Source organism: Pollachius pollachius (genome assembly GCF_949987615.1).
Source record: "Pollachius pollachius genome assembly, chromosome: 18".
NCBI classification, from domain to species: domain Eukaryota; kingdom Metazoa; phylum Chordata; class Actinopteri; order Gadiformes; family Gadidae; genus Pollachius; species Pollachius pollachius.
The window spans coordinates 17,366,403-17,378,902 of record NC_136951.1 but is presented as its reverse complement, the minus strand read 5'-3'; the positions used below and the strand labels follow the sequence as shown (position 1 = coordinate 17,378,902).

Sequence of the window (12,500 nt, the reverse complement as noted above, 5' to 3'; positions counted from 1 at the left end):
GACACACTGACTTTTCTAAACTCTTTCTCACTCCCTTTCGCCTTCACATCTTACTGTTTCTCTACCTTTGTTCCCTTGTTTCTGAAGCTCCCTTGCTGCCCACTGTTGAACCGGGCCAAGGTAAAACAAGGAGTCCCTCTAGGCTAGCTTGCATGTCCACTTTCTAACCATTTCAAAGATGAACAAGTCTGTAGAACCGCTATAACTAAACCTAGCATGCCTGCATGCCTCCCTCATGTCCGATCGGGACTGTTTCGTCTTTCAAGCAGCCCTGATTGTCTCCGATAGCCTTATAAATAAATAAGTCCTTGCCTGTGTAGTACGATAATAGCTAGCTTCATCCTGGCATGAATCCAGTTCAAACCTTGCCTGTTCTATTTTTGGTTGTGTGAAGTCCCGGTCCTTTCTATTTTCCTCCTTAAAATGAATTGAAGATACAGTAAGACTTAATGTAAAGGCATGCTTTGATGCTTGCGCCTGCTTCAGTTTCAGGTTCACAATAAACAATGTAATTTATATGTATACAGAACTGTATATTTTTGAAAATGTGATGATATAGGTGGCTCTACAAGAAACAGGGCATGCAACGCTATCTCAAGGACAATGCCCTGGTGATCAAATCACAGAATGTCTCTCCTCGCTTCACTAAAACATCTGTTTACAGTGTAAATTGGCAAAATAACTCAAAAGAGAATTAAAGGAACAGAGGATAATTTAGCGTGCGCGCCTGCCACGAATGTCAACAATTGCAATTTATAATTGGAATCCACAAAGCATAGCAGTGAATCGCCATGGAAACACTCTTATCGCAAAGAACAAAGTATTTTGCCATTATTGTAATTCGTGGCAGGCGGCGCACGTTAAACGCTCTCCAACAGAATGGGTACAACAAACTAACACTGACAAATTATATCGTTAAAGGTCCCATGGCATGCTCCTTCATGGAAGCTTTAAAATAGATATTAGTGGGCCCCAAACAGAGCATTTGAAGACGTTCCCGAAATTCAGCCGCAGTGCAGAATTACCACCACTACGAGCCAGTTGCACATTGAACTTTCCCCAAACGCTCGGTTTCGGTGTCTGTAGCTTTAATGCAAATGAGGAGGAGAGAGGCAGGTCAAGGAGGAGGGTGGGGGTGTGGCCCTGAGCAGCTTGTGGCCACGGTACCATGCGCTCTGTTTACAGTGGATGTATCGCAATGGCGAGGCGCACACCAACTTTGGCCGTGTTCTGTAAATATTCTAGATCATATTCATCATATTATACATAGATATCTATATCATATTATATATATTATCACGGCCAAAAGCTGTCTGAGCCTCCAGACGATACTATGAATCTCAAACGACTGCGTCAGGTTCTCCGACGTCTCTGGTTCTTCCACGTCCACATCAATCTGAAGTAGACTGAACTACGACATGGAGGAGAAAGGGATTGTTGCCCGCGGTTGTCTCCTGCCGGAGCCTCGCTGCCGAGGAACCACCGCCTCCTGCAGCGGGCTGCGCCGTGGCGGTGGTCCCTCGGCAGCGGGCAGCCGGAAGCGGGGCTCAAGCGGGAGACATTCGTATTCGCAAAACAATCCCTTTCTCCTCTCCTCATGTCGTGGTTCATGTACTTCAGGGAGTCAAAGCCAAAGTTCCTTTCCCCCATTTCATTCTCAACCATGGCTGAGATAACCCCCACTACGAGTCTCGTTGTGGAAATACCAGAGACCAGAGTCCGACGTGCCATGCACCAACAGCAGAACGGTTATCCAAATAACAAAGAAGTTTAGAACAATTGCGTTACAATGTGTGTTATCACACACACACACACACACACACACACACACACACACACACACACACACACACACACACACACACACACACACACACAAACACACACACAGTTGCACTCGCACGGTCGTATCTCATTGGCCAAATTCTCTGGGCTGGCAAGGCAGAGAAAGGGGAGGTGGCATCTCCCCTTGTGACGACATACGGGGAGAATTCCAAAATGGCGCGTCTGAGCTTAGTTTTTCCAAAGGCGGAGCAGAATGCCTAGTGCTCGTTTTACACCCAACGAAATTTCTAGCTACTGGGGGAGCATAGGTAGGCTAGGGGAACTCATAGTAATGTTAGACATTTTTTCATACTTTCATACTGAAATTTTCATGCCATGGGATCTTTAAAGGATTTTTTGGAGAGGCCAGGAGAGAAGGCTACAATGTTTTTTAACCACAGACCGGTATTGTCCTTTAAGTGGGTCCAAACGGACCACAATGGACCAAACATCGGGGCTTTGTCATGCATTGTGCTACGTTAGCATGCTAAGTTAGCATGCAACGTTAGCATGCAAGCTAGCGGCTTTGACTCGAAAAATCCTAAAAGTGCTACTACAGTTCAAACGGTGGCTGGTGCGGTACGCTGTCGATGTGTTGTTGTTTGCCGGGTCCGTCGCCGTGGTAACGGTGTGGACCCCCTGCTGTCTCCCTCTTCTCCGTGTTCCTTCCAGGCCCCACCGAGCCCCCACTGCCGACCCCCTCCCCCTTCACCCCGACAACACGCCCCCCCGTCCTCAAGGGTACAAGCACTCCCCCTACCCTCCCTACCCTCCCCCCCTCACCCCCTCACACCAACCTGGACCTCCCAATCTGCTAACCCCTGACTCACTACCAAACCACCCCGGTATCACACCCCTCACCCCCCCCCCCCCCCCCCCCATAACCCTCACCCCACCATAACACCCCTCACCCCACCATCAAAACCCTCACCCCACCATAACACCCCTCACCCCACCATCAAAACCCTCACCCCACCATAACACCCCTCACCCCACCATCAAAACCCTCACCCCACCATAACATCCATTACACCCCTCACCCCACCATCAGACTCCTCACCCCCCCATCCATATTTGACCTATGACCTTTTCCCCCTGTCCCACAACCCCATTTAATGCCGCAATTACCTTTTTATATTCTTATAGTATTTGTGTCTATCGTCATTTGATACAGCATTGAATTTTCTAGTAACTAATCAATGATTCATTCGAATCAAGGTGCAAGGATGATTTAGAAGATCTGCTGCAATGTACTGTCAAAATGTGTTTAAACTGGTTGAAACTGTAGAATTGTTCTCACACAAATGGCCCACCTTATGAAAGTGGGTTAGCACTTATACTTGCTAACTAACTAAAATTATGTCCTGGTTTCTATCCAAATGAAAGGGTCGAAGAGATGTCTGTAAGTCACATCATACATCACATCGCAAACCAGATTTATGAAGATAAAAGCTTATTACATTTTTGGCATTTAGTTTATTTGTATTCATTGATCAGCCACTGCTAATCGATATTTCGATATTCTGCCCACTACTTCCTACTTTTTTAATAAGTGCATAGCTGACTCTTGAAAAAGATCTTTATCAACCTGCATTTTCATTGAATGAAATGTATTTATATTATAAAAATATTGGGGCAGCCAAACTCCCAAACATGAACCATAGAATCAACAGGTCTGATGTTCATCCATCAACATGCAGTAATTGGTTGGTGTAATGCGTACAGTAAGCTACATACTGTATACAGGGGGATAAAGCGGTTGGTGTTTTGTGTCCTGTGTGCTTAGTGCGTCCACCGGGTCCCGTGTTTGGCCCGCTCAACGCCACGGCGTCGGAGGACGGCGCCGTGCTCAGTTGGGAGTACTTTGGACAACCTAGGAATATATTTGTGGAGTACACTGTGGAACACAGTAAGACTCGCACCCGTCCTGGAATATACGCATGAATTTCCTCAGTTCCAAAATCGTTTATTTTGGTCTGGTGTCTAGTTCCCATGATGCGTAAACACTGCTCAAAGGTTGTATCAGCGATGTTGGGTGACGTCACGTCTGTTGGTATTTGAAGCGAGGTCCCAAACAAACGGAGCCAGCTCGCACCTCCCTTCCGTGTTTCGTGCATCCAGTAAAAACGATCGTGAACGCAGCGCAAAACCCCACAACACCCACCCCTTGTCGGTGATTGGTCGGAACACTATTTATTTTGGTTTTGAGTGGTTGGTAGTGCCATTTGATTTTGTGTACGATCTCAGAGCATAGGCTGCCTACAGAGACGCGTTTTTTTGAAGGCCTGCTTATTGAACGGGCAGCTAGCAGATCGTGAGGAAAGATCAGATGAATGTGATCATTAACGTTTAGGCCTTGAGTCACTGATACAACCTTTAATATTAAAACTGATTCTGTAAGCGATTAAAACGTAAAAAACGTTCGCCTTTATATGTCACAAACCACTCAATACATCAAAAATAATTCCCATAATTACCTTCATCACTCCCACCTGACCTGCCATTCGTCTTCTTCTGGCCACGCCCACTCCCCAGGTAAAGAGGAGTGGAAAAGGGAGGCGGTCAATAGCTCCGCCCATTCGTTCACGATAAAGGGCTTGAAGCCAGGGGCGTCCTATAAGGTGCGTGTGGTAGCTAGGGACCCGGTGACGAACTCCATGGTCCACAGCACAGAGGAGGAGCTGGTCTCGGTACCAGGTGAGGCTGCATGCCTCCACCCCTGTTAGATTCAGCTCCACCACACTCCGCCGGTAGTCGTTGTCGTCGCTGCTTCTTCATCCGCTGTTTGTGGTTGTTGAATGGGTTTTGTTCAGGTTTTTGGTTTTGGTTTCAGTTTCATTGTTTTCGGTGCGCCATCTGCGTTCTCCACATGTGATTTTTTTTCTCATCCGATACGCAAAAAATATGAATGAGTTGACCGAGATGTTCGATTTTTGTTGCTTTGGTTTGTGGCTTTTTCATTGTTGCCTTGTGTGAGTTAGTACTTGTGTGCATGCAAATGGATGGATGTGGTGCGGAAATCCCATTCATACTCATTTGCTTTTGTGTATTAATTAATTTGTATTCGTCCTGTAACACATTGAGGGAATCCATGCATATTTACTTTGAGTTACTCCAAACTCAAGTTCATGGTTAATATATTTCTTCCCTTTAACCCTCATCTCTTACAGCTTATAGACATTAACTTTTTAACAATTTTCCGTCAACAGTTGTCAAGTAGACATTGCATAACATTGTATATTCTCTCTCTCTCTCTCTCTCTCTCTCTCTCTCTCTCTCTCTCTCTCTCTCTCTCTCTCTCTGTGGGCTTTGTCGCTATGTCCCTGACCCTACTCTAATCTTTTCTGGTTTGTGGTCTCTCTCTCTCTCTCTCTCTCTCTCTCTCTCTCTCTCTCTCTCTCTCTCTCTCTCTCTCTCTCTCTCTTGCTCTCTATGTCTCCCTCACCAGCTGTGGCCAACCGGCAGGTGGACATTGCCACGCAGGGCTGGTTCATCGGGCTGATGTGCGCCATCGCCCTGCTCATCCTCGTCCTCCTCATCGTCTGCTTCATCAAGAGGAACAAGGGAGGGAAATACCCAGGTGAGAGAGAGACAGGGAGAGAGAGAGGTGAATAAAGAAAGAATTAATTTGATTGTAACTCTAACAAATGACAATCAAATTTAAGCTCTTGAATCCTACCGCATTCACATTTTTATGAAGGAACTTCCTATGTAACATTGTCTGAAATGCTTGTGTTTTAAGAGTCCTCTATGAACACGGTTTCCTCGTCTCGTCCTGCCTTAGCGTTGTTTGTTGTACTACAGTGATGTGTGCGGATAAAGTTTGATTTTGTATCGTGATCCCCAGTGAAAGAGAAAGAGGAGGCTCACCAAGACCCTGAGATCCAGCCAATGAAGGAGGATGATGGCACGTTTGGAGAGTACAGGTGAGGGTGGAGGAGGAGTACAGAGCATACTGTAGGAGTAAACATTTATTACAATGTTTACCAGAATGGAGATAATTACATCAGGCCATCTGGCTGTTCTGTGAAAACGACAGAGATGAGGCTAGGGTTACAAAAATTGATCATTGTGCTCTCATAGCAGAGCAGAGAAAAACAAATCAAGATCTTGGTCTTGAACAGTTTAATGATGTAAATAAAAATATGTTATTATTTTATAGCTTTGACCAGAAGGCTGTGTTAATCACAAACCCAATCTGATAGTGAATTACTCTGCATATAACAAACTACGAACCCGTCACTGCCAGACGCTATTAACCGGGCAACGTTTTTTGTTTCAAAACCAATGTCCCTTTATTTTTGAAATTGCATTGAAACACGGGGCATCTATGAACCAGGCTACTTTCCTCTTACATTGAATCATTTTACAGTTGTCTTTTGCATGCAAAATGCTTTTTCCTTGTCAAATATTATTTTTATGTGTGTATTGCCGTCAAAGTGTGCATTCTTTATTTCGCTGTTTGTGTGTGTTCAGCGTGCTACTGATGTCTATTGTAAGGCTGACGCACACTTAAATAGACATAATCACAAGCTATGTGCGTCCACAATGGCTTTTTATGTGTCTTCCTGTCCATCATGTTTTTTTTTGTGTTTTCTTTTGTGTTGTTTTTTTATTTTCGGTCGACATAGGTCAATAGAAAGGTAAGGATTGGATGTGCCAAACTAGCATGCAGTTCGTCGCAACCCAATACAGTCTCCTCCCGGCTCGAGGCCGGTGTGGATCTGTATCTCCTGAATATCTGCCTCTTTAAGTGCATTAGTGATGCATTACTGTAAATAGGACACTTCAGCTTTGTCATTTAGAACGCAACACCTTAACAACAACATTAGATTAACACTCTGGCCTGCTCGATCTTCGAAGTTGTATTTCGGATAACTTTCAGTTTTAACTGTGTAGATTCAATGCATTTTGACTGACTGACCGTAGGAGATGCATTTAGATTGTAGGTATGAATGAGTATGCCCAGCATGTTTTAGAAGTGTTCAACATCATTAGCAATGGTCACGCACCCTGGATTAAAACAGGAACACAGAGCAAACTCAGAATATGAATGTGGATACATTGCAACCTGTAGAAATGGATGTACGATATATGTATTTATGAAGTTTAGGGGGCAAGGCAGTCTATTTGAGTGTTTGACTCACAGCCCGAAGGCTTTAGGTTTAAATCCCAGGAGAATGAACAACAGAAAACACTAAGTCACGTTGGATTAAAGCTTCTGCTAATTGACCTAAAGACCTAATGTACAATGTAAAATTGCATAATTTACATTGTCAAATTGTACATTATACAATATAAAAAAACAACTTCAGATCATGTAAAATTGTACATTAGGTGGATTTGTACGATCTAAAAGTTTCTATGCATGAGCAACCATTTAGTAATTAGAAGTCACTTTTATTCAAAGCGACTTACAATCAATAAAAAAATATAAAAAGCAAACAAACATCCACATTGAAGTAGCTCAAGAAAACAAACAAGTAAAAAAACAAAACATATAAAGAATGTATAAAGAACTGGATAGAGTGCAGATCAAGTGACCCCCCACACACACCCAGGTTACTGACCACTGCCGTCTTATACCCTCTCTCCAAAAACCATCCCCCAAAAACGCCTTCCTAACTTGCCACTCTCTCCCCCCCTCTTCCGTTAGCGACACGGAGGACCACAAGCCACTGAAGGGCAGCCGCACGGCGTCCAACGGCACGGTGCGGCGCGACGAGAGCGACGACAGCCTGGTGGACTACGGCGAGGGCGGCGACGGGCAGTTCAACGAGGACGGCTCCTTCATCGGCCAGTACAGCGGCAAGAAGGAGAAGGACACGCACGAGGGCAACGAGAGCTCCGAGGCGCCGTCGCCCGTCAACGCCATGAACTCCTTCATCTAGCCGGGGAGGGAAAAAGGCGGGAAAACGTGAGGGGGGGGGGGGGGAGGGGGTGTGGGAAGGAGGGGGTGCTGGTTAGCAAGGGGGGGGGGGGGGGGTTCCATCGGAGGGTTGACTTTCTCCGCCGTTGGCTCGCGACTTGTGTGCGGCGAAAAATGGTCCGAGTCGCCATCGTCGTCGGTCCGCGCGGGTTCTTTATTTTCCTTTCGTGTGATGACCAGTTTCAGCTCGTGGCAGTCACTGTGGTGTAAACGCACCCCCGCTCAAGTCCTCCCCCCGTGCACCTCCACCTCCACCACCCCTCACCACCTGCCCCGCCCCCCGGGCTTCCACCCCGCGCGCCATTTCCGTTCCCCTACGCCGGTTGCTTCCAGGAGGCAGCGAGGAGCTACCGCAACCGATTTGCGACCGTGGACTCGGCTACCCGTCGCTATGCTATTCAATCCACCGTACCGACCCCCCCCACCCCCTGCTCTCTCGCTCCTCCCGTCACCCCTGGCAACCCAACGCTCCTCCCCGGTGCGTACTCAAACACCCCCCCACACCCCTTCACGTGAGCAGTCAAAGTAGAGATGGAGAGGAGTGGATGTTTGATACAAACTCTTGCCTCGCAATGACCGAGCCTCAGAGGGCCGAGAGGAGAAAGGCGGAAAGCAATATGGGAAAAAAAAAAAGCAGTTGGAATGTAGCAGAGGGGCGTCCCCACCGATCGACCAATCAGTCAAGCCGAGCACGAGTAGTCGGAATTACGTTAATGTATTGCTGTGTGGGTGTCTGTGCAGTTTGACTGCATTTGGAAAAATCATGAATATATATATATATATATATATATATATATATATATATAAAACATGATGTATCTCAATATCCCAGAATTAAGTGAATTATGTGACCCTCCAGCCAGTTGAATTATAGTCCACCACCCACTCATGGCCCACTGCATGGACTTTGTCATCGTCACCTTTGTACTACGCATTTGTTCGCAAAGAGAAAAAACTGAAACTTGTGTCAATTGTCGAGAGATTTTATGGCATCCTAAGACTGTACGCCTAAGTGCACGTCTACCAGCAACTCTTTATTGCCTTTCTCGTAGTTATTTTCTTTCTTTGAATGGTCAAAAGTATTATACAAGGTACTGTAAAGGCAAAGAATTGGCAGTAGCATCTTTGTAAACATTTCTCAAAAGATAACTCAAAAGAGGAATTAGCATTGCGCGTCTTTCAAACGTTGAGACGTTTTTTTTGTACACACATTTCTTTAAATGTAGTAGAAGAGGTGTGTATATGGACTAATCGAGATCAGGAATATGCATTTTAACACAACTTCACCCCTGGGTGTAACAGTTTAACCCCCAACCCTGTTCTCTGTTGTCACTCGAAGCAGCCAAACGACACAAGTTTTAAGCTAGGCTTCGTCAAACATATCCTTTTTTTGGATCCCTCCTTTTTCTCGCAATGTCTTTCTTTCAACCAGACATCTACTTCTCGTCACTTTCTGTTTGGCTAGCCTACATCTAGAGCCCGAATCATTGCCAATTCGCGATTCTTTCTCTTTTAAATAATTGTGTGAATAGCAGCAAACATTTTAACGGCTAACAAATGATGAAAATATGACCGCCGCTGGCCGCTGCCCTAACTTGTGTTTCCTACGGCCATCGCCAACTGTGTGTTCTGGGTGTGACGCCGGATGGAAACTAAAGGGCGACGTTAATCGACGACACCCAAAAACAGGTTGGGTTCGCGGCAGTGAGCGAGAAGCAGCAAACAGGGTACGCGTCAGGTGCATACAGTATAGCTTCCTGAAATTCAGGCGGGTCTGTTCTACAGAACCTCTAGGCAAGGTTTTCTAGTGCCTTCGTAAATAGAGAACATCGAGATCAATCCATTAAGCGTTGAACTCCTCATACACAAGGCAAACCTGGACATCATCATCGCAGATACATATCACAGAGCCACGCATCTAAACAGTATCATCCGCTGTAAAGTAAACCAGAAAGGCTATATCAATTGTTCGTAAACCCTGTGTTGATCCCTTGCAGGATTTCAGGGAGAGCTCAAAACGAATTTACAGAACATATGAGCTAATGCTTATTCAAATGAACTTCATGGACATTAATGGACGTCTTTAAATGATGTATGAGGGATACCACATTAGTTTATGAACCTTGTATAGCCTTTCAACAGTTTTCCGTTTTTAGATTACAGCGTTCTTACTAATGTCAATAAATAGGAGATTATGATTATGTCAAAGCTTTGCAATGGTGGTGGTTGCATAAATTAAGACCCATTACTGAGTAGGTACCCAGTTATAATATTCTCACAGCATCGCCACTATAGGTACACATCATGTTGGAAGAGCAACCGAAACTGTAAACCTACATTAACGGAAACATCTCTGATTGTGATTAAAAGAAAAGAAAGAAAGTGTGTTGGTGAAACATGATTTATAAAAAAAACATTAACTTTGGGCTAAGGTTTGTGTCGTCAAAGTCTATCCCATTCTCCTCCTCCATCTGGACTGAAATACTGCCACCCTCTCTTCACCAGGTAACTGCCAAACGGAACAGGAACTCAAACAGACAGACTGGTACAGCAGCCAATCAGATTGGAGCTTTAGTGGGAAGCACTTAAGAGCTGAAGAGAGCAGAGGGCTTATGTAGTAACGATGGAATGCTAACTGAATGTGGAAACAAAGTTGTTTTTAACCTATTTATACGAATGAGAATGTGGCTTGGTGATGTGCCCCGGTGACTATAGGTTCATGCATTTAACCCTGTATATCTGTGTGTGTTGTCACTTGTTTTGCTGTCGTCGACTCAAAGCATAACTGAAACTGTACACACTAAGCACTCTGAGTTTTATATATAAATGAATAAAAAAGTGTGTGAGCGAGGGACTGACTGAACGTGTGCATGGTTGAGTGTATACGTGTGTATGTGTGTGTGTGTAATTGTAGCACATGCATGCTAAAGGTGTCAAAGCGTGCGTTAAGTATTTTTTTTTTCGTATTTTGTTTTGCTCTATTTCCAATGGATAAAACCACGTCTAATACAACGGGGATGTCAAACAGTCAGGCCAAAAAACTCAGATGTACCGCCATCTTATCTGTCACAAAACAATTGATTAAGAGAGGAGTTTCACATTTTCCATGATTTTTTCGGTTTTCATAACTTGCATCAAGTTTTTAAATTGCAGCGTGTCAGCTTTGTATGTGTGTGTGTGTGTCTGCGTGTGTGTGTGTGTCTGAGTGTGTGCGTAGATAATTGGTTGTAAATAATGGCTTGAATTGAGGGTAGATAAGTTTGACCTAAGGGTCACTGAGAGTGGAGAGGTCAGAGGTGAGAATGTATGGCCTCGACTTCGAAAAAAGATATGCAGATAATTTTTCTTTCGAGAGGAAGGAAAAAGGAAGTGATGACATTTGCGTGACATGACACAGATTGTTTTCAACATTTGATTTGCTGTGATTTCTCTGAACTTTATTTTCCTTTCGTTTCTCTGTTTTTCGATGAACCTGTCAGGAATCTTTGCTAGCTCAGATTTGTTTTGGTTTTTTGGGTTAACAAAATGTAGACTTGAGATTTTACTTGAGAATGTGACACCTGTGTTGTGCCATTTCTCTCTGACAGTTCATGCACCCTTTCTGTATGGGCATTCTTAAATATGATGTATCTTTTTGAAACACGTTCAACCATCAATACTATAGCTCAATGAGAGTATTCACTGTTCCAATTTAAAGGCTGAATAAATGAATAACCAACAACAAGTGCAAATTGTCATTTAGACTTCTAGACACATATGTGTTAGGCACAATTCATTTCTTTAAGAGTGAGACTTCAATTAAATTAAATGAAATATAAAAACGAATCACTACAAAAACGGTCAAATACATAGGTAGTTCAATATAGATCGTATAGATGTTTGGGATTTGATGTCACATGCACGGAAATATGAACAGACATACTTGAGTGTGGATTAGCCCCAGAACCCAAAATATTTTAGTCACCGGTGAAGACTAATAATATATGATATAGTATAACATTCTGGTCAATGTTGAAGTTACATGAGGCATGAAAGGCTGTCCAAAATGGTTTACTGAACTATATATTGCAATTATTTTGTATTATAAATTAAGTTAAAAATAAAGGAATAAATGTTGGTTTCACGATGTGAGTTTATAGTCTCTTCATTGTTTTGGTTTAAATGCAGCACATATATACGATCAAACATACAATGCCACCAAGTGCAGAAAAACATGAACATTACAGTGAAAGAATTGATTAAAAAAATAAACATGACCTTTTTACCCCACAAAAGCCTATCCAAAGATTAACCTACGTGTGTGTGTGTGTGTGTGTGTGTGTGTGTGTGTGTGTGTGTGTGTGCGTGTATGTGTGTATTTGTGTGTGTGGTCATTTTCAAAGTCAATGAATGAACACAGCTTTGGAAAAATACTTAAATAAATTGTCCTGCTGCCGTTGTCCAGCCACTACCACTGGGGCGATTTCAGTTTGTCCAACATGCATACGAAACATGATGGCAGCATCAGCATCTCTCTCGCTCTCATCCTTCTTCCTTTTCTCGACCAATGGCATCCACGCACGCAAACCCCGCCCATCCCTGCCTATCATCTGCTCTCATCCAATAGAAAAGTTTCAAGCCATGGGACGTACCTACACCGGGTAGGATCCATGGGGGAGATGTGTGTTTTGGGGACAGGTGTATGTGCTATGCGGAGAACGTCTTAATATCGTCGTTTATTCGGTCTGCAAGGTAAGGACGGCCAGTC

At 44.1% G+C, this 12,500-nt stretch overlaps 2 protein-coding genes across 2 annotated transcripts in view; both read left to right on the top strand.

The window, feature by feature from the left end:
- nrcama (neuronal cell adhesion molecule a) overlaps positions 1-7,715 on the top strand; it is a gene marked incomplete at its 3' end in the record, with an annotated part of 64,401 nt that extends 56,686 nt beyond the window's left edge. The window contains exons 25-31 of the mRNA XM_079755523.1: positions 88-120; positions 2,497-2,565; positions 3,611-3,733; positions 4,360-4,521; positions 5,273-5,404; positions 5,672-5,750; positions 7,481-7,715. Coding sequence (XP_079611649.1) covers positions 88-120; positions 2,497-2,565; positions 3,611-3,733; positions 4,360-4,521; positions 5,273-5,404; positions 5,672-5,750; positions 7,481-7,715 — 833 coding nt within the window. The remainder of the gene's footprint in view (positions 1-87; positions 121-2,496; positions 2,566-3,610; positions 3,734-4,359; positions 4,522-5,272; positions 5,405-5,671; positions 5,751-7,480) is intronic.
- A 4,700-nt stretch (positions 7,716-12,415) lies between these two features.
- Positions 12,416-12,500, top strand: part of cntn1b (contactin 1b) — a 22,800-nt gene continuing 22,715 nt past the window's right edge. The window contains exon 1 of the mRNA XM_079756156.1: positions 12,416-12,484. The gene's annotated coding sequence lies outside the window, so the exon portion shown is untranslated. The remainder of the gene's footprint in view (positions 12,485-12,500) is intronic.